Below are 25,190 nucleotides of genomic sequence, written 5' to 3'. Positions count from 1 at the left end.
AAAGCTACTCTCAGGAAACACTTGGAAATGACATAAAACCTTGTAGTCAGATTGAGCTTGATGTGGTAGCTCTATTACAGGGTGCTCTCACAGACCCTGTATTTCTTAGGGAAACTAAGTTACAGAGGATGGCCTGCAACTAAAGTCTGAATGCAGATGCATGCTTCATCCTGTTTTTATGCAGGGAGTATTTACTAATGTGCATCAATGTTCTAAACGATGATTTTGGAATAGTGAAAAAAATATATAGTCCCTGTCTCATGGAACGTAACAGTCTAATGGGAGGAACAAATTATTCAAAGAATGCCAAAGGGGTTACTATGATAAGTATCAAAAGGAAAATTGCTTTGAGAGCAAGCAGTTCATGGGAGGTGTTGATCTAGTCAGGAAAGGGCTCCCTGGATTGAGCAAGCTAGTGTCAACCAGGCAAAGGAAGTAGAGGAAGAGGAGAGTTGATTTAGGCTGAGGCGCCAGCATGTGCAAAGGCCCTGTGGCAGGAAGGGCCTGAATGCAAGGCATTGTAATGGTGGACATGGAGAGACATGCAAAGATGTTGAAAGGCAAAATCAACAGGAATTGCTGGTGGTTGGATTCTAGTAGCGGTTGGAGGGGAGGAAGAGGTCATTGTCTAGGATGACTTCCAGGCTTCCCTGAAGTGCCAGGTGGGATTTGGTTGGTGTGACTTCCTGGAATAGGGAACAAGGATAGAGGACCAGGGTTTGGAAGGGAAGAGTAAGGGAGGCCAATTTTGGACATGCTAAAGTTGAATTGTCTTTGAAAGATTATCCAAGAGGAAATATTAAAGAGGCAGTTATTTATACAGGTCGGAAACTTAAAGAGAGGCCCGGGCTAAAGGTACAAGTTTTGAACACATTTTAGAGGTGGAGGTTAAAGAAGGGAAGACAGGAGAGCGTTATGTCGCAGACGCCAAGGGAAAGGGGGAGCTTCCCGAAAGGAAGCGTGACTCCCGCCGCCAACTGCCGGTGAGACGTGGCCTGGAGGTCTTGGAGCACGCCTGCTCGTCGCCTGCCGGTGCCTGCACACGCATCTCTGCCGAGCACGCCCCTGTGCTTCCCCTTGGCCCGTCCCTGAACGTCGGCGCCCTGCCAGCGAAGTGAAGGAAGCGGCCTGGCGTTTTGTGCAGGGGAGCACGGGATGCTCATCGGAGGGAAGGATGCGCTGATGTGGCTCTGCCTTGCTCTCCACCAGCCCTCTGCTGTCTGGGACCACCTCTCACCTGCGCTGACAGCTCTTTTTCAGGTGTCCATATCCCCCACCCACCCTTGTTTCAGTGGTACCTCCTCACTGAAGTCACAGACTCTGTCTCATCATTTTTAATTTCCAGCACCTACATTGTGTCCGAGGCACAGTAGGTAATCCGTAAATATTTGCTGAATAAAGGAGCTATTGAACAAATGAACCAGACGGTCTGTCAGTCAGTCCAGAAGGGGCCTTCTAAGTTGTCCTCTCTCATAAGGATGAAGTGTATGATAAAGAATTGTGACATGGGGGTGCCTCCGTTTCACGAATGGACGCATTGCTGCCGAAGACAGTGACCAGAACTTCAATAACTAATCGTCACTGTTTGTCTTCAGCTGCGAAACAGATGTGCAGGTCCCAGAGATCTCACCCTTCCCCTGTACTAGCGATGTGGGACTTGGAGGAAAGGTGGAAAGTAGGGAAAATATTCTTTCCAATTTTTTATTAAACATTGAGGTGAAGATATGAGTTAATACTTTAAATTAGCATAGAACTTTTCTTACAAACTCAAAACTTTTCAAATATATACTAAATGATTAATTATTCCATTTTTACCTTGAAACCGCTTATCATCCATTGCGCCAGATCAGTGCAAGTATTCACGTCTCTTATCAATTCAGTACACATATTAAAACTCCCATTTAAGCCCGTAATGAAATTTCTTCAAAATGTTTTTTATTAACTTCTGAAATGAAGGTTCAGTGCTGTACTCTCTTTGAAGACTCAACCAATGCTTTAGAATTAAAAGTATATTTAGAAGCAGGCTTATGTTGTCTGAAGCGGTAGCCCAATGAAAAATGTGTTTTGGGTGACCTTTCACCGCCTCCATGGTGCTGAACCCTTCCTTGTTTGGGTTCACGGATTGTTGGTAAAAGAGAGAGGGTTTAAGTCTTAGTGTCCCTTTCTGAGCCTCCTTGTGAGCACTGACATGACTTCAGCCCACACCATCCTCCGGACCAAGTGCTGACTGTGACGGCAGCGCCTGGAGAAAAGCGCGAGGCTCAGTTGTCAGCCATCCCGACTCATGCTTCATGGAGTGCTGTCCACCTATGTTGTGTGCCCAGCAAGGGCTCACTGCTGTCGTAGCCCAGTTGTCCTTAGTCAGCGCTCCCCAACAACTCTACCAACAGGATGGTGCCCTGAAGGTCCCTCTGTATCTAGGGTCCCACAGCTCCTGTCGGCCTGGCTCCTCCACAGGCTGTGCGTTCCAAGGCTGTGTCACTGTCGGTCAGGGGGAATCGGTGTCCACGTGAGGGCTGAGTGTGGCTGGAGTTAGAATGTGCTATGCTCTGCACTCCCATCCAGAGGCTGGGCATTGTTATTCCTGAGCCACTAGAGGTGACTGGACTTTTCCTCCAGGAGGGTCAGGGCCAGGGCCAGTGACAGCTGAGGGATGGGAGTTCTGATGAGAGAGGCCAGGACGTAGGATGGAGCCTGGCTCAGCTTCCCCTTCACTGTCCCCAGCCTCTCTTTTCCCCCTCTGTTCTCTTTCTGCTTCTTCCCAATAGGATGTCTTTCTTCCCCTCTGTTCCCTGGGACACTGTTCTCTGTTGTTTCTAGTCTCTGATCTCCTCCCTTTCCCCTCCCCTTCCTCCTGTTCCTACTCTCCCCCCTTCCCCCCCCCCCCCACCCTCTCTCCTCCCATCACTGAGATTTCCCTTGCTGTTTTGGGGGTGTTTTTTTCTGGTTTACTATGAGGGAATAAACTTTAAAAGAAAACAAGTCCTCCTCTGCACTTATCCTGCATTAAACCCTGTGAAAACCCAGGCCCTGTCCCTGCAGCTAGAGGGCCAGGGTCTGCAGCAGAGAGGTCTGAGCATGTGCTTGTTGGACAGGAGGCCTGCTCCTTTTAGAGGGCACACATGCTGACCCAACCACCGAGGTTCCCCCCATGCCTGCTGTTTGCCTGGCCTGCGCACGTGGGTGAGCTTGAGAGTCCTGAGTAAAGAAAAACTGTCACAGGGAGAAAACGGTCCATTCTTGTCTGCAAAGGGTAGAAGCCTTGCAGAGTGGAATTCTCTCTCCTTTACACAGAGGTGGGGTACAGAGGACACCTTGTCACCTAAAGGAGGCTACAGAGGGGACTCTAGAGGAGGGTGCAGTGGGGCCTGAGGAGGTTTCGCAAGCTACAAACTAGAAATAATCACTCAGTATGGATGGGGACAGAGGAAAGTTAGGCACAGTCCCCCCAAACAAGAGGTATTTTCTTCCCGTTTTCTTTTTTTTTAATTTTTAAAAAATGTTTCAATTACTGTTGACATTCAGTATTATATTAGTTTCAGGTGTATAGCATAGTGGTTAGACACGTAACTTACAAAGTGATCCCCCAGTAAGTCTAGTACCCGCCCGACATCGCACATGGTCATCACGGTACTATTTCTTACTGTATTCCCTACGTTGTCCTCTACATCCCCGTGACTATTTTGTAATCCCCTTTTCTTCCAATAGTATTTTTCCTTAATGAACTCTAGCAGAACACTAAGAAGGAGCGTTGGAGTTAAGAGATACTTCCAGACATTCCCGGTGGAGGAACTGAGGGGAGGGGAGCGCTTAATGAAACTGGCTGCTTGAGTGTGGGTGCTGCTTCTGAGTTCCTGCTCACTTCAAGAAAAGGTCCTGAAATGAGCACACAAGGGACGGGGACTGTCCTTACCTGGGAAAGATAAGAACCCTGAAGAGAGTAGCATTAATGTAAGACTAGCACCATAGGTGGACCTTCTGACTCACTTCTTGGCCTGCTTTCCTTTGCACCAACCCTGCCTCCCGTGACGGGCCACTCGGGAGAAAGATCGGTGGGCCTCGGTCGGTTCGTTCGTTCGTTCTGCAGACCTTCCTGGAGCAGCTTCAGCACACCAGGCGCCGATCGGGCACTGGAAACGCCGTGCAGCTCACACCCCAGCGGTGGGCGGCTGGCTGCCACAGCGTTAAAAGTAAAGGCAGCATTGTGAAGAAACGCCGCCCGCTGTGCCCCGGGAATGTGCCTTAGGCAGCGGCTCTCGTCCCCTGCGACGGTGGTGCGTAGCTGCAAGAGGGCGGTGTTTAACATGGTAAGGGGGGCTGCGCGCGTTCCCTCGGAGGACGTCCTCGTGCCCTGGGTTAGCCACACTGACTCCTTTCGGTGCTTCAAAGGAGCCAAGCTCATTCTTGACTCAGCTCTTTAGGTTTGGTGTTTGCTCTGTGTAGGAGGATGGCTTTTTCTCACCGTCTTGTCTCACCTTCAGGTAGCCCTTATTCATACAGCTGTAGCCGGACCACCAGATCTGGAGCAGACCCCTCCACCCCGCTCCTCCCCGTGGTGTGATGTGTTCATTTTCTTTGTAGTAGGTCTCCTGCCCCCATAATGTCGGGGGGGGGGCAGGGGCAGGAACCTGGCCTGTCTGGCTCGCCTTTGCAGCGCCAGCCACTAGTCTACCGTCTGGCACTAGCAAGTCCTTGATGAACTAATTAATATCGAATGCTGTTTTCAGCATTATTTCCTGCTGCTCCTCTCCATAAACTCTGTGCCTGCCAAATTAGCTTTTCCCTTCCCCAGTCCTGTCCTCCCCCTGCTGTGTTTTCACTCCTTACACTTTCTTTCCCTCTCTCAATGACGTCTTCTCTAATGACTCCTTTTACCTTCAAACTCAAGAGGGACTTTTTCCTCCACAAACTTTTTTTTTCTATATCAACTCTTTGGTGATTTGTGTATTTTATACACATTTCACTCCAGATAGACCATGAACTCCACGAGAACAGAAAGTATGCATTTAAAATTTTTTCATAATATCCAGCAAAATGCTTTCTGCGTAATTGGCACTCAGTGACCACTTTAGGTTTCTTAATGAGTACTTTTTGTGTAGCACAAGGGTCACAAGCAAGGTTCCTGGTGTGGGTTGTCCCTACAGTGTTTTTAGGGCTTAGCATGTGAACTTAATGAAAAGGATTCATTCTTTGTGGAGCTTTTTTTTTTTTTTTTTCAAGTTTTACTTCAAGAACACTGCTGTGTGTTAATTTTTCTTGCATTGTAGTGTACTTGAGAGATTTCCTAAGTGGTTAATGAAGCTGGATAATTGCCAGTAGAGTATGAAATTAAAGCAAAACAAATAGGAGGCTGCCAATGGAAGGAACAGTCTAAACTATATATAACTATATTGGAATCACAAGGGAGCTATTTTTCATTTTGAATAAAAGTCAAAACCAGTTTAAGATCATATGTTATCTTTAAAAGGCTTAGGGTGGCTAATATTAGCGTGTTTTTAATTTCAGTTAGCATGCTCAAGAACTTTGGTCTCTTCAGCTAAAAATACTCTACAATACATCATAAAATCACGGGAGTGTATGTCTTCATTGAAAAATTGACAGAGAAAATTTAATTTTGATGCAGTGATTATATTGCAAAACTGGGCAGGGGAGGAATGGCTTAACTGATAAATTACAGAAACAAGGAGGGTTCCAGGCTTCCTCCCTTAACACATGTCAGAAGACACAAGGATGATGGCTTGGATGGTGCCCTCTGGATTAAAGCCGGAGAACACACTCGCATGCGTCATGATGTGTGAAATGCGCTGTGGACTGGTGTCTTTGTTTAGATACTTCTAGAACCAGAATGGAGCCACATGATTATCCATTTTCACTGTATCACAAAAGAATGATGATTTGAGTTTTATATCCCTCCCTTCCAACCACAAACCCTAAGCTAATTTCATAGGGTTCTGTACTTGGAGGGTTGTGTAAATGACCTCTGAAGAGGTCATTTAATTTTGGGAATGGTTCTGGGATTGATACTTTTCTGAAAGAAACAGTGGAGAAGGGCGAGAAAACCAACAAAAAGGGTGTCCTACTGGGCAACCTTCATCTACCTCGTTTAAAGCTCACCTGTGTGTCTGGATCCTTGGCTCCGAGGTTGGAGTGTGCCCCGGCCCGTGTACAAATTTACACTCTGGCAGCCTCTGTCTGACTTGGCCCACACCTGTGCCCCTCCACCTTGAAATAGACAATGCCTCCCTAGAATCAATGGAATTGGCAGTTTATAAACTCCGAATTCCCTTTTTGCTACAGGTATGATATCCCTCTCTGTCTTGGTCAACTCAGGCCACTGTGACAAAACACCACAGTGAGGGTGCCCGCATGGTCGGGTTCTGGTGAGGCCTCTTCCTCGCTTGCAGACGGTGCCTTCTCACTGTGTCCTCAGTGGCAGAAAGAAAAGGCTATGGGAGGGATTAATCAAAGAACTTGTGTGTTTATAAGCATAACCCATGGACACAGGCATTGGTATGGGGAAGGCCTGGAGTGGGGTGGATGCGAGGTGGAGGGGATCAATGGAGGCAAAAAGGGGACATCTGTAATACTTTCAACAATAAAGATATATATATTTTTTTTAAAAAAAAAGAAAAGGCTGTGGGATCTCTGCTGCTGCTCCTAAAACACTAATCCCATCCCAGGAGCTCCACCTTCATGACCTAATTACCTCCCTGCGGCCCCACCTCCTGATACCATCACATTGAGGGTTGGGGTTTCAACATATGGATTTTGGTGAAACGCACACATTCGGTTCCTAACATTCCCCATTGACATGGACCCTAGAGTTCAAGACTAGTCAAGAGTCAAGTTGCTTAGAGGGGGAGTTCAAATGATGTGAGCTGATGCTGAAAGCATGTGAAAGGCACTGTGCTCTACTCTATCTCCAGTTTGTTATCCTAATTACCCCTCACAGCTCTGGGAGGCAGCAATGTATAACTCCTCCTTTAAAGACGAGGAGACAGTGGCTCTAAGTTTTGAGCCCAGATGTCTCTCAGTCCAAAACTCAGAATATTTCGACTACATATAGGCTTGTACATTGACCGTAGAACTTGGTTTTCAGACACTTACCCACAGTGTGGATTCCTTGGAGCCAATGTTGAGTTTAATTAAGTGGTGGCAGGGACTGTCTATATTTGGAACCTTCATTGACCAGTCATATATCATCTTTCATAAGAGTTATTCTTTAAAATGGGTGATAACATGCCCAATGTGTAAAGAACACAAATGGGAAATAAAATGTTCTTAGAAAAATGGAAACTGTGGTTCAAAGTTTGAATTATTTATCTAAGTCTGTTTTCCTTCCTTTCTGATATCACGGGGATATTAAAGGGCTCAGATGTTGAAGACCTGGGGCTCAGCCCCTAACTTGGCAATGCAAAATTGCTCTTTTACTTCAATATGACCTTTTGTTCCCTCCTTCCCTCCGTCCCTCCCTCTCTCTCCCCCTCCCTTCCTCTCTCCCTCTGTTGCCCAGAGCCAGTGCCTGGCCAGGGACTGGGTTCCTGTCTGCTCAAGAGATCTCAAGGACCCAACCCCCTTGAACTGTTGACCTTAACATATTGCTTCTGGGCGATGAATGCAAAACCCCAAAGACTCACTTGTGTGTTGTTAAGGAGAGACTACATGGCCAGTGCCTCCTGATTATAGGAAGTTCAGAAGTTCACAGAATGAAGAGTAGACGTTTACAGTGTCAGCTTTGACTAGTCATTTCCTACAAGCGGGTGAAGAGAAGCCCTGCTCAGACCGTACTTTACATACACGCTGTGTCCCTGTCATTTCTTGCGCGCGTGTCTTGTGTGTTTCAGTGTTGACGCTTTACGGGAAGCAGGTGTCACTGCTGGTGGAGTGGCCTGCTGGTGTGATACTCATTTCATGCAGTGATGAATGATGTAGTTGTTCAGAATGTCCTGAACAAAATCTGCTCTGTGACAGATGTTCGGAATCAGTAATAAGAAAGGACACGTGGCCAATCTCTAATAAATTAATCGAGTTGAACAGCATAGGGGTTTTTTTCTTAAGGCAAATGATTTATCAGCTTTGGGAACTGCCTTTCACCCAGAGTTAGGCTGCCCGAAAATGTTTTCTAGGACCCCACTTGATTAATGAATAGTGTCTGGGATAACAGTCCCTAGAGGTTTAGCTCTTTTCTTCTTCCAAAGCAAGACTTTCAAGGTGGAAGAAGGAATCTGTGATCCTGTAAAGTGAGCACAGTTGTGTACCTTCCACATCCCCACCCTGACACATTCACACGCTGCCGGAGTCACCTCTGAGGGGGAGCCACTCTGCTGTTGCTATGGAAGCAACGCTGCACCCTCATCAGAGTGAAAGTCCTTCCTCTATAGCCTATGCCAGGCTCTGGTTGCTAGAACAATGTCACTTTTGCATCAGGAAGAGCGTAAGTTGCAGGTTGATACAAATATTTTATTGCACTAGGAAAAAGTGATTTGCTATCACCTTTCACCCAAACAGTAGTCTAGCAACACTTCTAATTTCAGCTGTTAACTTTGTTCACATTCTTGAAACTCACCAGTTATCAAGTGGGAATCTTACCCTTTTATAGCTCCTTTTTACAAGGGAGGAAACTATGGTCGTTTATTAAAATTAAGCAATTCTATTTAAAATTAAAATTAAGTATCTATTGCAAATGTCCCTATTTGAAGTCACCGAAGGTTTCCTGTCTTCTATTGAACCATCTGTGGTTTGCAAACCATTAAATTTCCAGAAATTAGTATTAAAGTCTACAGCCTACAAAAATGAGGCTTGGAAGTACTAAAAAAAATTCCTTCACTAGAGAATACCATTCTCTTATATCCTTTCTATGAGCAGAGCAATTCTGGCCATAAGTCTTAACGTAGTGAGCACTTGTTCAGTGCTCATAGGGCTCCAAGTACCCTGTTGGGTGTTTTGACCCTTGTTTAACAGTAAAGAGTCCAGGCTCTGAGAGCAGACTCTTGGATTCAAATCCTAGATTATTATTTTTAGTGAGATTTGACTTTCTTTTTTTTCCACTTGGAATAAGTAAGTCACTTTATTTCATCAAGAATTACTCCTGCTCCTCTGTCAAGGACTCATATAAACTTCCTTACCAAAGCCCAGTATCAAAACATGTGGTTCACTAGGTCTCAGCGTGTCGGGGAAGGATCGGGCCAGCCTCTGAGCCCTTACCGGAGGGCTGCGGGTAGGAGGCCCTTCCAGCAGGAACGAATGCAGTGCTATCCATGTATTTGCCTTGGCCAAAGCCCCCTACCATTGGTAGAGGTAGCAGACAGTGAGCTAATATTCTCTTTTAATATTCTGCAGTTTGCCATGTTCCTTTCCTTATCCTAGAGGGAGATATTTAGTCACATATCTGAGGCACAGGCATTTCTCACATGATACGATAGGGAGAGTCATGAACATTTTGCTTAGAAATCACTTTTTTTAAATGAATTGTAACTAGCCTGTGAAATTCACAATTCAGTGACTACTAAGATTAAACCTTTAGTCAAGCCAGAACATCGTTGTAATGTGTGATTTATCAGAGACAACCCCCCAATGTAATTTTCTCTAAAATCTGAGTTTTCACAGTGGGGTCATAGCTGTGTGTTCTCTTTCCTCTACCAAAAACATGTGTCCTTGTACCCCAAAGAAACTGCTAACCATATAGTATTTCAAAATCTAAGGTACAGAGCAATGTTTTACCAAAGACTATAAAAAATTTATGGTAAAAAAATTTATTTCCTGATTTCTAGGACTGTCCTTGGTAAATTATGGTTGCCATGTAACCACGCCCGTTCTAGATTTTTAGATCGTCAGGTGTTATTTTGATCTGTGTAACATCCATTAAAGCCAGTGGAAATTGTGATGCTTAAGTCCAAGGGCAGTTCTATGAAAACATATCCCTTCTGGAACATCAATTAAGGTGACAAACAAAACCCTGAATTGGCTGTTAACTATTACTCGGCTTGACCATGTAAAATGAATGAGAATAGATGGGTGTCATGGAGACCATTGGGACACCAATCTCCCTGGCAGAGTGTCCAGTGAAGCAATGACCACAAAAAACATTCGCCAGCTATCTGGATCTGCCCCGGCTGTAAATAAATGACGTAAGTACTATTAAAATGAACAGACATCAAAACCGCAACTAGGAAAATGGTCCTCCTACGGAGATATCTTATTTGTCCGTTAAGGAAAAATCTAGTAAGACTATGAAAAAAAATTAAAAGCCATAAACTGGAATAATTTGAATGCTCAAATTGAGGTCATTTTTATTCTAATTAAAGCTTGGGGGGAAAAAACAAAAACCTGTTTCTGCATCTGTTTTTTAGGAAAATAATAAGGCTGAGACAGGGACCATCTGTTAACACTGACCATATAACAAGATGTTAGATTTACTCAGATGTAACGATGCGGTTTGCAGTATCAGATGTAAGGAAGGGCTGGTCTTTCAGATCTGCTGTGATAACGTGTGTGCACCACACCACTCAAGCTATTTAACTCTCATTGACACTATTGCTGTATACACTCTAGCAGTCACCCACACACATACACACAAACACACACACACCCTAGGGCAATTTATGGAAGTAATAGCATGTTAGCAAACATGTTCACTAAGAGGCCTCTTCTTGAGATTCCAGGGACTTCTCAAGTGCCGTCCTAAGTGAGCATTGCTGTGGGGTGTTTGTTTCTATATTTGAAGCACAACTCAACATCTGTGAAGTCATTGGATGTACCTGTCCTCAGTAGCTGCCAGGTACTTATTAAGCACTCACATAATTTTGGACCAATGCACCATAAACATAACAAATCAATCCTAGAAAGAGATGTGACTTCTTATCGGGAAGGACACAGCCCTTCAAAGGAATCAGAGTTGCCTATTGTGTAATCCAAGGGCTAATGTGAAACACTTTGAAGGTTTATTTTTGTAGGTACTTACTAAATGAAGTGATGTCTTACCTAAAATAAAGGGGTTTGGCTAAAGGATTTCTAGTTAAAAAATGTCATTGTACCTTCATGGGCTCCTGGAAGTGGAGTCAGGACCCTCTGTGCTTTGACATCATTTATAAAATCAGCCCACGTGAGGGGATTACAGTTATGAAGCATGAATTCTCTGAAAGAGAAAGGAGTGATAAAGGGAGTTCTCTTTTCCCTCCCCCCTTCCCCCTTCTGTACCCAAACTACCGTAGACAGGCCTTTGGTGAGCTGTTTCTGATGAGGTTTTCGAAATTATGGTTTATTAAAGGATTTTTACTCTTCCTGTTTTCAAAAGGCATTTGGTACAGCTTGCCATAAAAGCATTGATACAGCAAGACACAAAAAGGCAAAAAAGGCAAGTCCTCAAAGTAGGGGATAAAAGAAATATTTTATATATTCTAAGAGAAGGAATCAAAAGCCTGAACCCTAAGAGGAGTTACATAATTAAACACAATCTTAGTTTCTTAATCGCTATCAAACGAAGTATAGTAGGTAGGATCATGTTTTGCAGACTTTTTTTTTTTTAATTAAGAAAAATTTTAATTGTGATAAAATATCAGTAACATAAAATGTACCATCTTAACCATTTTTATATACAGTTCTATAACGTTAAGTACATTCACCTTGCTATGGAAACAAGTCCCCTTTCCCTCTCCCCTCAGCCCCCAGCAACTGCCATCCTACTTCCCTTTTCTATGAGTTTGACTACTCTAGGTACTGCACTGGCTATTGCACTTAGCAGCGTGCCATTAAGGTTTATCCGTGTCGTAGCATGTGTTTATCCATTTATTTGTGGATGGACACTTGGGTTGCTTTTACCTTTTGGACACTGTGAATGGTGCTGCTGTGAACACGAGTGTGCAGGTATCTTAGAGACCATGGTTTCAGTTCTTGCAGAGATTCTTTCAGTAGAAGTCAGCTTGCGTGTTCCCTGTAGAGGGAAGACCACAGCTTGAGGAGTTCCTGTAGGCGGTCAGGCCGGCCTGGAATGCTCTGCGGGCTTAACAGGTGCCTGTGTGTCAGCATCTGCCTATCAGAGTAGAACATGAATGCGATTCCAGGATTGCCTGTAGTTTGAGGCAATAATTTCCCAAATCAGCTGCCTCCAAATGGGCCTACGGATAACTAGAGGACGAACTTTTTCAAATGTATTTTTGGTAGTGTCTTGGCAAGCTGGTACTTGAGTACTAAAGCAAGAGTGTTCCTTCAGACAGCTGTTGGTATTCTCATAATGTGAAACAGGGCAACACTGTTATCATATAATGATGGCAAGAGGGCCCTACACATACAAAAGTTGTTCAGATTGTTTAGCTAAGTCACAAAGAGGCAGCTCGCATACAAATCCTTTAAATTGTGGCTGTCCTTCCCACTCTGATTTTAATGGTCCTTTTTCTTACTTCCTGTCTTATGTGAATACAATCCACTTCCAACCATACATTTTCTCAAAAGCCAGGAAAAAAGTGTTTTCTAACTCTGATTATTCACTTTTGTTCCAAGTGAATTAGGTTTGGAAACATTAGATTATTTTAAAACTATTTTCAGATGATCATATGATTATAGTTCAGTGCAGTGGCTGTTCCAAGAGAGGACCAGATGAAATGATAGCTGTGAATAAAATTGGTGTCCTAGTTGGAGAAAATGACAAGTTTACAAAACTCCAGAAATTTTTTTTTTTTCTGAAGGGTTTCTTTAAAAATATTTGAGAACTATTTTCCTCATAGATTTCAACCAAGGTCTTTGGAATTGGACTTGGTCTCTATGCACATTTTGGTAGTTGTATTTATTTATTTATCCAAAAGCAGAGGTTATTCTGTTCCTGCAAATGAAACAGTGTTTAGAAATGGATGATGTGTCCACGATTCACAAGTAGAGACTGCTGGCTGTCAGGTGTTCAGGTCTGGTGCTCACTTTAATGTAGGGATATTTCCTAACTCAGTAATCTCCTGCTGCCTTTATATTAGTCCACTGGCCAAGGGCGGCGTTTGCATTCACTTTCATCTTTTAGAAGCATTATACAAAATTCATCTCTTTCCCAAAGTAGTCCATTTTATTTTTTACATTGTTCTACTCAAAATGAGGTAAGATTATTAAATGAATAAAAGCGTGTCACAAAAAGATCTTGGTGAGGTAATACTGCAAAATTAATGTCTGTGTCATGCCAAAAAATTGTCCTTGTTTCAACTTCTTTGGATGTACATTTCTGTGCATTTAATCTAATTGTGCAAAAATGATGTGATGCAAAGTATGTTTTTAAGGTGGCCTATTTTCTTGAAATTTCAAGCTAGGTTGAATTACACAGCACTCTTCATTTAGAGAACTCAGTTTCATGCCGTACGAACAGCAATGGAATTTGAAAACACAAAATCTTATCACATAATGGGGACCAAAGGATAAACAATTGAGTGAATATAACAACGAAACATATGAGGTTGTAAAGCGACATTATGGAGAAAAGAGCTAAAAACTGTTGGGCTCGTAGCATGGAGAGAGGAAAAGGCATAAGGGCTGTATTTTTTTTTTTAATTTTTAATTCTTTAACGATTGTTTGACATACAATATTAGTTTCAGGTGTACAACATAGTGATTCAGCATTTATATGCCTTATGACGTGATCACTACAATAAGTGTAGTAACCATCTGTCACCGTACATAGTCATTACGATATTATTGGCTATATTCCCTGTGCTGTTCATTACATCCCCATGGCATTTTATAACTGGAAGTCTGTACTTCTCAATTCTCTCCTCCTTTCTTCCTGTCTCCTTGCCCCCTCTGGCAGCCACTACTCTGTTCTTGTATGATTTCACTTATATGTGCAATCTAAAAAACAAAACAAACAAAATGGAACAGAAACAAACTCATAGATACAAGGCATGAGTTTTGAAGTAAAAAACACACACCTGCATTTGGCTCCTGGCTGCATCACGGACCTAAATTTCCTTATCATGCATGAGGATCATTCTTCACAAGGCATCGTGAGGATTAGGGAGAAGAAAGCAAGCTTTGTGCATGGTGGGCGCCCCATAAGGGAAGACCCTGGGGTTACTCAGGTGCTTCAAGACTTGGAGATGCCGTTCACAATGATGTAAAGAATGCCTTCTTTAGGTGTGCGGTCTCCCATTAGCATTCTAATCTGTTTTCAGGCAGCATCTCGGGCCTCTCTTTAAGTGGCCTCTAATCTGTGTGTAGATGTTTAGTTACCACATCCGATAACAGAAACACTTTGACACAGATGTGTTTAGTTCTCATGTTCTGCACGAGGCAGGAGCCTTCCACCCTCCTGAAAAATCGGCCTTCTCTCTGGTTGGTCTCTTGATTTCCCATCCTGCACATGGAAATAACAACAGTAATAACACAGTATTATTTTCCTGAAAAGTCCTTTTAAGAATTTGATTATTTCTTGTTGCTTTTAAATATGTTTTTATTGATTTTTTTTTTTTTTTAGAGAGAGGGGAAAGGAGAGGGGGAGAGAGAGAGAAACATGGATGTGAGAGAAATATCAGTTGTTTTCCTCCTGTGTGCTCCCTAACCCAGGATCAAACCCACAACCTAGGCATGTGCCCTGACTGGAAATGGAACCTGTGACCTTTCAGTGCATGGTACAGCACTCCCCCAGCTGAGCCCCACCGGCCAGGGCTCTTGGTTTGTTTTAACCAAAATGATCATTGGTCTTTCAAGAAGAATTTTACTCTCTCCATTATATTTTTTAAAAATAGCTAACATGCGTACAGTATTTAATAATTTAAAAACTTCTGCACAATTGGTTCCTACATCCCTGCAAGTTTGGAATTATTATTATTATCCCTATTTTACATATGACAAGCCTGGGTCTCAAGAGCCACACAATCCCAGGCTCACAAAGTCAGCACATGGAAGGGCTGATGGATTGCACATCTCTAGGGCCTATTGTGACAAAGCCAAGGGTGCTTGCCTCGCATCCAGCACAAGGTAGCTTAAGGGATCAAATGCACGAGTGCACTTTTAATTGCACTGCTTCAAATGCTTGTTTCATTATATTCTGTGGACATCCTGATTCACAATCTGCCTCACCCCATTTTACAGCCTAAATCTTGTCCTTTTTTGAGAAACTTTTTGAGAGCTTCACAAAGGCTACGTCTGTTGTATTAGCCACTTTATCTGTAAGTTTTCAGTATTATTTTTCTTGAATCTTCATTATCATTTGCAAATTTGTGTCTTCGATTATTTTTGTTGTCTTCATAGTTCTCTCTCCTTTTTACTTTTCTTCTCTCTTTCATTTGTTCATGCAAATATTTATGATTGACACATACTCCTCCATCATATTCTATTTGACATTCAAAATGGTTAGCCAGGCCCGGAGCTTGCCTTTAAGAAGCTTGTAGTTAGCAATCAGAATGCTGGAACTGAAATGAGGCTTTTTCTTCTTCTTTAAACACCATATAAATTCTTTATTTTAAAAAAAGACTTAACTATATAGCCAAGCTCAAAAGAAGAAAAAAAAAGTGCGAGAACTAGGAATTCGCAGCTAGAGTGGTTTAACTTGGAGCTAAAGCTACAGTTGGCCCACAAACCATTGGATGTGATAGATGCCTGTGGGGTGGGTATTAGAACACCAACAGGAACAGCAGACGAGAACTGAAACTCCAGCAGGGCTGAGGCCTGAAATAGAGCCCCCTACATAGAACCAGTGATCTGTGAAGATTTTTCTGTCTACTAACAAGGAAAGTAAAACTCAACAAGCCAGCCAGCCAGCCCAGGTACATGGCAAGGAAACTGAAAGAAACAAGAAACACAAGCCTGCACCACATCATGTGTGGGGTCTAAATTTAAACTACACGTCTTGCAAAAAGCATTCAAGCTGAGAAATTAACATAAAAACTGGTCCAGAACAAGTGAAATGCATATAGCCCTGACAATTACAAATGCTAAGACTTCCTACAGAGTCCCATCTACAAGACCGTGCCCCTGGGTTTCACCCAGAAGACTAATATAACCAAACAGTACATGGTAGACATGCATATTAGCATCCCAAAAAATTGAACAAAATAAAAACTTCTGGGAGAAACTATAAAATAAATATGTTAAAAGTATTTAGAAATATAATAGGTAAAGATATAATTTAGAGAAGATGTAACTATAAAGTAAGAAATATCTTATGCAAAATAAGTGAGAAAAAACTAAATACAGCATTTCTAGGCACCTAGGCTTGAAAAATATTGCCATTATAATTAAAACACTGTAGACATTCAATAGAGTGGACACAGAAAAAGAAAAAAAAAAAATTGTTAGGAAATAGATCTGAGAAAATCACCTAGAAATTCAGTACAACGTGATAAGATAAATAATATTAAAGGGAGGTTAATGTGGAAGACAAAATGAGAAGGTCCAACACACTGCTAATAGGAATTCAACAAGAAAAAATTGCACAAATGGAATGGGGGTGATAGTTAAAGAAATAATCGCTAAGAACATTTCAGAGCTGAAGATATACCTACACTTGCAAGTCAAATAAGGACATTGAGCCCTGAACAGGAGAAATAAGACTCAGCCTGCACCTCGGTACTTCACAGTGAAACTGCAGACATCAAATTAACAAAGGAAATTTTTTAAGCTAAAAAAGAAAATGCAGGTTACCTAGAAAAGAATGATGATTAGACTAAGATGAAACTTCCCAAAAGCGGCAGTAAAGGCCCAGGTGGGGTGGAATTCTGTCTTCACACACTCAGGGACACTATCCGTCAAGTTAGAAATCTGTAACTTTTAAACAATTATTCAGGAATGAAGGTAAAATAAAGACATCTCCAGACAACTTAAGACTGAAAGATGAACATTCAGCGACTAAGAGAATTTCCCCCACAAAAATCTTCTTCAATAAGAGGGAAATGCAGGAAACAGTGGTGGCCAAAGAACCACGCAGACTCTAAACAGACGTGGGGTGTGGGTGTGAGAGAGGCAATTTCAGGGGTGATTTGAATACAAGTTGCAAGTTAAAGACGAAAGAGCAGTAATGTGGAAGACGGGAAGCAGTAGACCAAAGATAAAGTAGGCTACATTTTTCTGTTTCTCATGGAAAAGCTATTGATTAACTTTCGATGTTTAAGTAAATAAGTTTATAACTTAATTATTTCAAGAGCAAAAAATAGAATGTATACCTTCTAATCCCAGTGGAGGAGCAAAGAGAGGGATTTAGTAGAAAGAAAGAAGGAAAGGAGAGGAGAAAGTTAAAATGGTGGGGGAAAAGTCCAAATATACCAGTAATCATGATAAACGAAAACAGATTAAAACCGAGCTGTTAAAATACAAAGGCTTTCAGATTTTTAAGATCTAGAGAGACATATGTCAAATATAATTATGTGGGAAGTTTAGAAATAAGGGCTTTAAAAAGAGGGGGCTTACCAGGCAAATTCTAAAGAAAGAGCCATAGAAAGAAAGAGACAGGAAGGAAGGGAGGAAATAATGAAGGAATAATGTGAATATCACTAAAACTTGTTAAGGCAAAAAATACTAGGAATAAAGATAGTATTAGTGTTCTGGCCGGGTTGCTCAGTTGATTGGAGCATTGTCCCATATGCAAAAAGATTGCAGGTTCAGTTCCTAGTCAGGGCACATACCTAGGTTGCGGGTTCTAACCTTAGGGGAAGATTAAAATATATATATCAATAAATAAAATATTTTTTTAAAAAAATATATGGTATTAGTAATAGAAAAAAAGCTTATAATAAAATGAGCAAAGATATGAAGGAACAAATCACTAAAGAAAAAACCCACATGGTCAGAAAACATTTGAAACAATGTTCAGCCTACCAGTGATAATGGAAATGCAAACAGAATCAACAGTGGGGCTACTCTTTTAACCCCCATCAGATGGCAAAAAATTTAAATTGGATAATGACAAGTGTTGGTGGGCCGTGGAATAAAAGGACATGCTCACCTCCTGCTGCTTGGGAGGAAAACAGTGGATGTGCACAGACCTGTGGCTCAGCTGTTCTGCCCTGTTCTGTGTCCTGGAGATGGAATGTTCCTTGAGCATCGCTGCTCATAGCAGTAAGGAAGAAACACCCAGGCGCCCAGCAGTAGTGGGACGGGTTAGTGAATTGTGATAGCCGCACGAGGGAAACTTATAGCAGTGAAAATGAACTAACTTAGAGTTACCTGTGTTAAAATGGATGCATCTCAGAATGACAACATTGAATAAAATAAGTTGCAGCCCTGGCTGGTATGGCTCACTGGTTAGAGCGTTGGTCTGCACACTGAAGGATCGAGGGTTTGATTCCTGGTCAAGGGCATGTACGTGAGGGAGGCAACCAATCAGTGTGTCTCTCTCACATCTTTATCTCTCTCTCTCTCTCTCTCTCTCTCTCTCACACACACACACACACACACACACACATCTTTATCTCTCTCTCCCCCGTCCTTCCTCCCCCACCCCCTCCCTCCCTTCTACTCTCTCTAAAAATCAATGGGAAAAATATCCTCGGGCAAGGATTAACAAAAAAAATTAAAGTAAGTTGCAGACGGATTGCATATCTGGTTTCAAATTTACATAAAACAGAGTACTGTGTGCTGTGTTTGTGGATACATACGTGTGCAGTAAAATATACACACCTGTGAGGAAATGATAACCACCCAAAGTGAGTGGTTCCCTTGCATGAGGACGATGAATGGGGTCAGGGAGGAAGACACAGCAGACCTTAGCTCTGTCATGTTCAAGATGTAATGATCTGAAGCAGACGTCGCAAACATATGAGCATTTATTTGCATTGTTAATTCTGGATTGTAGATGCATAGGCTCCTGCTGTTATTCTCTGTGTGTGTTTGTGTGGGTGTATGTGTTTAAAATATTCCCTTAATTGAAATAGCTTCCAGCTTATTATGAGAGACATAATAATAATTACAATGCAGAGCAAAATGTTCTGTGTTGCATTGTGGGTTCTTTACAAATGGCTTTCAGAATCAAGATGAGATTTCTTCCAGTTGAATCCAAGAGTGCTTCCTGGAAGCGGCATCACAGTGTTGCTTTCCTACTGATGCCCACCTGCTTTCAGTCATTCATAGACTCCATGACCTTTTTTTTTTTCTGTTTCTTTGGCCTTTGTCCTTTCCCATTTTTCACTAGTAGTCTCTTTTTCACTAATTACATTCTGCTCAATATAAAACAGTAATTACCCAGGGCCTCCCCAAAAATGTATTACTATGAGAAAATACATCTAAAAAAACTAAGTGATGTCTCACTTCTCATGGAAAGAGGAAGTAATGACTTCTGTGGTAATATATTGTGGATTTTTATGGAAACATTTGGGCCTCGTGGAGGGAGACGATTGGTTGGTTGGTTGTTTTAATGGAAACATGTGGCCAACTCCCATTTCGCTTTCTCCCTTTACCAGAAAGAGTTGAGTGAAGGTTCTCACCTCTTCAAATTGTGTCTAATTTCCCTTTTTAAACGTGCTTCTGCAAGCAGTTAACAAACATATTTCTAGGCCTCTGTAAGTGTGGGGGAGGGTCCATGTGGAAACTAGATTTGGTCGTCACTGTCTTGTGTTCATAGCATGCAGCACAGTCCTTCCAAATACAGTAGCGAGTGCTCAGTGTCTGACTGATGAGGGCTTCCTTCCGCATCACAGTGGCTCCTCTGCTCTCTGGATGACCTCACTAGAACAACACACAGCGCAGTCAGTCAGGGTTATTCAACACAAAATGAAATGATGGCCCACTGAGAACGGCTGGCGTCAGTGTTTCTGATACATTCTTCAGGGTGCTGGTAAATGGCATGGCGGTGTTGGTCTCGACACCATTTACCAGTCACTGCGAAAGGCATCCAGTTTGTCTTTAAAACGCACATCTGCTCCATGTTGACGCCCAAAGGAAGACTGGCTCAGATCTTGTTAGGCCGCCTTGGGCTGCCAGTCTGGGTTTGACAATGCACCTTGTTTTCTGAGACCTTTTTTTCATTCCCTTTGCAGAGAGAAGATGCATCAGTCTGCCATGTATGAGCTGTGCCAGGGGATGCACCAAATCAGCCTTCAGTTCGTCCGACTGCAGCTCACCTTTGAAGAATACACCATCATGAAAGTGTTGCTGCTGCTGAGCACAAGTAAGTCGGTGCCACCCGCGTGCTTTTCTGCCGTGTCAGATCATCTCCTCTTTCGGGAGTAGCCTATTTAGAGTATCAGGTAGTTGGTATAAAAAGGAAAAGTTTGAAGAGCCGAGAGGAGGGCTTTGGTCTTTGATGAACTAGGTTACTTGCAGAGGATGAGGGTTGGGGTATAGGAAAGAGCACGTCCCTTTCTCCTTCGCCCAACCACTAAATATTCATCGTCTGTTATGTGTATGGTGGACTGAGTAAGTGAGGCGCTGTCCCTGCCCTCAGGGAGTTTTACTGTAGGTAGATTAATACATTGTGGAAGGGATTGTCTACTGTGAGAGAGATGGAGTGTTGGGGCCGCTCAAAGAAGGGAGGAGCCTGGGCAGCGCTGGGGATGAGGGAGGGCTCCAGGGGGCGTGGTCCTTGGAGAGCTGGGGAAGGGTTGCGGGGCTGGGGATGAGGGAGGGCTCCAGGGGGCGTGGTCCTTGGAGAGCTGGGGAAGGGTTGCGGGGCTGGGGATGAGGGAGGGCTCCAGGGGCCGTGGTTCTTGGAGAGCTGGGGAAGGGTTGCGGGGCTGGGGATGAGGGAGGGCTCCAGGGGGCGTGGTCCTTGGAGAGCTGGGGAAGGGTTGCGGGGCTGGGGATGAGGGAGGGCTCCAGGGGGCGTGGTTCTTGGAGAGCTGGGGAAGGGTTGCGGGGCTGGGGATGAGGGAGGGCTCCAGGGGGCGTGGTCCTTGGAGAGCTGGGGAAGGGTTGCGGGGCTGGGGATGAGGGAGGGCTCCAGGGGGCGTGGTCCTTGGAGAGCTGGGGAAGGGTTGCGGGGCTGGGGATGCGGGAGGGCTCCAGGGGGCGTGGTTCTTGGAGAGCTGGGGAGGGTTGCGGGTCGGGTCTGAGGAGTGGGACGGCAGTCCCGGCTAGGAACTGTGCGAGTGGGCGTGGGAATGTGGAGAGCATTCCAGGCAATAGCACTTACTTCTGGAGAGGTGTTATGCCTGTTAATTTTTAATTTTTTATTGTATTTAAGTATTTAATTTTCCAAGGTGCATCCGGTTATACTGGGCTGGGGAGGAGTGGGGAATGAGGCTGGGATGTAGACTGGGCCCGGATCTCAGTCCCTATTGAAGACATCTGGCCTTTGCGGGGTGGGCAGAGGATACAGCACTGAAGGCTTTGAGCAGCAGGGTGACGTGATCAAGGCTGTGTTTTATGGCTTTATGAAGATGTGTCTGGCAGGACGCTGGATTAGAGAGGAAACGGGGTGGGGAGAGGCAAAGACAGGATTTATCCTGACTAGAAGCACAGAGACCTGTGAGGCTGTTGAAACGCTGGCCCGGATGATGATGATGGTTGGCTGGCGATGGACAGGAGCAAATGCATTTAAGAAACACTGCAGAGTCGGCCTTGGCAACTGACCAGAAGAGAAAGTGAACATGGTCTGGGTCAGAAGTGACACAGGTTTTGAGCACAGAAAAGTGACCAGGATGGCAGTGATACCATTAAGAGACGTGTGTTAATGTTCGGACTTGGAGCTGACTTTATGAAGTAAAAAAATGTTTATTAATCAAAGAATTTATATGCATAACCCATGGACACAGACAATAGTATGGGGAAGGCCTGGGGGTGGTGAGGGGTGGAGGGGATCAATGGGGGGGAAAGGATTACATCTGTAATACTTTCAATAATAAAGATAAATTTTAGATTTTTTTTTAAAAGGATAGGTTAATTTTTAGATCTATATTAATAGGCCAAAAGACGGAGACAGTTTGGATATTGAGATAGAAACTTGAAATTATTCTTATAGAAAATTGCGGTTTAGACTGTACTGGTGAGGGGAGTTGCCATGCCACAGAAAGATGAAACCAGGTCCAGTTGACTACATGAAAGGGGATGGCACAGGCCGAAGGGACAGAGACACAGCTGTCAGAGAGGGGGGTGTACAGTGTGAAGGCCAAGGCTTGGTTTCCAGCAGGGACTAACTAACAGCCTGGTTTGCACAGAGCGAGTTGAGACGCCTGTGGGGCTGACCATTAGGCACTGGGCAGGTGCCAGATGGCCAGGACTCGCGGTTGGATGGGAAGCTTTTTTAGGCTTCTGGAACCAAGTATGAGTTGACAGCATAAGATGCCAGAAGAGACAGGAGAGGACAGGGTTAGCCTTGGCACAGATATGGAGCACCTTTTCCTCCGACAAGGGCACAGGCATTTCCAAACGGGAAGGAATTTGAGGAAGCTCACATCGGACAAGGGTGAGACCAAGAATGATGGCAGGAGACCGTCTGGAGAGGAAATCCCTCAGTCACATGCTGTGGCCACCGAGGAAACTGAGACACATTCTGGATGCCAGCGATGCCAGGGCGAGTGGCATGGACGTCAGAGGAGTTGCAGTTGTTGAGTGACCGCCCACCTGGCCTAAGCAGAGAAGCTGTGGCATCCAGAGCTTGCCCAGCCCTTCCTCGGCCCATGAATCAGAGCTGGGGAGGCAGCAATAGGCGTTTGGAAGAAAGAGGCCGAGATAACGAGGGCAGGATGGATAAGGAGAGATGTTATTTCCAGCAAAGAGGCACTGGGTCTGCAGAGGAGTGAGCCTCGGCCAGGTCCGGCAGGAACAGGCATGCAGTGGTGACCGCAGATCGGAGTCCACTTCATGTATGTTTAGCACCTCGCAGTTTTTGAGGTGTTTTCCACATATTACCTCATTTAATGCTTAAAACAACCCTGTGAGATTGAGGGCCCCATTCTAGAGTTGACAGAACAGACACCAGGTGTTATTTGTTCAGTACCCTCTGTGAGTTAGGACTCTCCCCAGGGCTGTGGACGTCACGTCCAGTGCTGTCCCACCATCCCCGGAGCAGGGAGCAAGGACTGCAGAGGTGGGCTGGTGGTGCATTCACAGCCACAGGGACAGTGGGCTGGAGAGAGGGGTTAGTGGACTCCAGCAGAGGGGGCCGTAGGCAGCCTGGCAGGGAGGTGGCTGCACCTCGCAGCTGTGTTTTGCTTGGCTAGGTCATGATTTTAAGTTGCTTTCGGCCTTTTGTCTTGTTTTATTTTCATAGAATTTGATTGCCAGGGGCAGGGCATGGTCTCTCTTTTGCCACAGGCCCCACCGTCCCTCACTATTTACACTCAGCCCATGTCCTCTAGGGCTGAGTTTGCAACCCCTCATCTGCCTGCAGGCTCACGATCCAGGCTCTTTGTCCCTGCTCCTCAATTCCTCAAGGTGTCCATGCTTCTCGGGGGCTCCTTTTCCTCTCTGGAATGTAACCTTGGAAATACGGTCTCTAAAGTCAGTGACTGATCTCGTTCCTATTTCCAAGCTATGTCATTAACCATTACTGGTTAGAAAGATGTTTTAAATATATACTTACACACACACCCCCAAGATGATAGAAAATTTTAATGAAATATTTTTTTCTAAAACTTCATGCGATACTAATTCTTTATAAATTTTGACTACTCAAGACACCCTTTACTATACAGGGGTGGGCAAAAATAAGCTTACAGTTCTGAGTACATGAAAGTTTATTCTTGTATTATTTATTAATTTGTATATTTCAATACAAACAACTGGGACCTATTTGTCCTTCCCTGAACATGTAATCATCCAGCCTATAATCAACTCTGATATGATTTTGAAGCTGTCCAGGTTGATGTATTAGCTTCCAAGGAGCTCAGTGCTTTCCGTTCTGATTTTTTTATAGATGCAGGAAAGCAAAGTAAAAAGGTAGGAAAATAAGAATTTTATGAATCACAGAAACTGCGGGCTATAGTACACTTATTTTGCAAATCTGTGGAATGCCTGAATACCCTTCCTCTTACTTAGGACAAGAAGTTGCTGCCCAGCAGCTTCTGCCCAGCATATTAGGAGACTTTTTAGCAATGGCATCAAGAGTTTTGTGTCCCTCCTGCTCACAGAGGAGAGCAGACGGGCTTCCGCCATTGTCTCTCTGCTCTTCTCCAGCCAGTACATTCTGGACAATTTCCAGTAGCCGTGCTGCTTAATAAGTAAATTCAGAAAATCTGGGCAGACCTCCAAAATCTGAGGTTTTGCTTAAGTCCTCTTTATTTGTGGGTTTGTTTCAGCTTCTAAAATATCTAGCTGGAAAATTGGTACAATATATTTCAGTCACCACAGTAATATGTAAGTAATATTTCACATAGGTTGTTCACAATTTTAGAACTTCTGATAACACAAAAATATGAAGGTCTTTCATTAATCTTCGTATATATGCCAAATAGTATTGAAATATAGTCATGAAATGACTTATTCTAATTTTAGGTAAATTTCTTAATGTGTAGAATGATACCCATAAATATGTCTAGATTGAAAAACAAAAGGTTTACTCCATAAAATGTTATAACTTAAAAAGTTAATATGTGGGTGGGAAGTATATGCTGTTATTTGCAAAATTTCAGTTTCTTTTAAAAAGTTTTAGGCTAACTTTAAAATCTTGGTAGAAAACGGATCTATAGCTTTAATAACAACATCCTGGTTATTACTACCCTTCTTTAGTTTTTTAATACTTTCATTTATTTATTTATCTTTGTTAATCTTCACCTGAGGATATTTTTTCCATTGGTGTTTAGAGAGAGTGGAATGGAGGGGGGGAGTGAGAGGGAGAAACACTGATGTGACAGAGACACATTGACTGGCTGCCTCCCACACAGGCCCCTACCTGGGTGGGGGGTCAAACCTGAAACCCAGGTACGTGACCTTCACCAGGAATCAAAGCTGAGACCCTGCAGTACGAGGGCTGACCCTCTAACCACTGAGCCACACTGACCAGGGCTTGTTTTTTTATACTTTTAAAACAAGATCTTAATTTTAAAGAGAAAAAAAACAACAGCTATCAAATATATAATGGATGACATTTAAGTCTTAATGCAAATGTCAAATATTTGAAACCACAACTAATATTGTGGAAGCCTCCGGAATTTGTGCAGTTGCTATTAGGGATTTATTTTCCCCCACAGAAATAGACTTAGGCAAACCACAGATCAAAAGCCTCAACAATTAAACTCAAGGAGAAGATTATTAACATAATATGTGAAGTTAATTTTGCAAGATAATCCATATCTTTGCACAAGACCACGGGGTTTATTTGCAAACTGTGGTATTTCTGGCTTCCAGGGTTG

At 43.4% G+C, this 25,190-nt stretch overlaps 1 protein-coding gene across 1 annotated transcript in view; it reads left to right on the top strand.

Annotated features, from left to right (window-relative positions):
* NR3C2 (nuclear receptor subfamily 3 group C member 2) overlaps window positions 1–25,190 on the top strand; it is a 283,104-nt gene that overhangs the window by 230,306 nt on the left and 27,608 nt on the right. Inside the window, exon 8 of the mRNA XM_087816506.1 lies at window positions 19,938–20,068. Within this exon, the coding sequence (XP_087672632.1) occupies window positions 19,938–20,068 (131 nt within the window). The remainder of the gene's footprint in view (window positions 1–19,937; window positions 20,069–25,190) is intronic.

This window comes from Miniopterus natalensis, chromosome 4 (genome assembly GCF_054644295.1).
Source record: "Miniopterus natalensis isolate mMinNat1 chromosome 4, mMinNat1.hap1, whole genome shotgun sequence".
Classification (NCBI taxonomy): Eukaryota; Metazoa; Chordata; class Mammalia; order Chiroptera; family Miniopteridae; genus Miniopterus; species Miniopterus natalensis.
The sequence above is the reverse complement of the archived record's forward strand: the minus strand, read 5'-3'. Positions and strand labels throughout refer to the sequence as shown.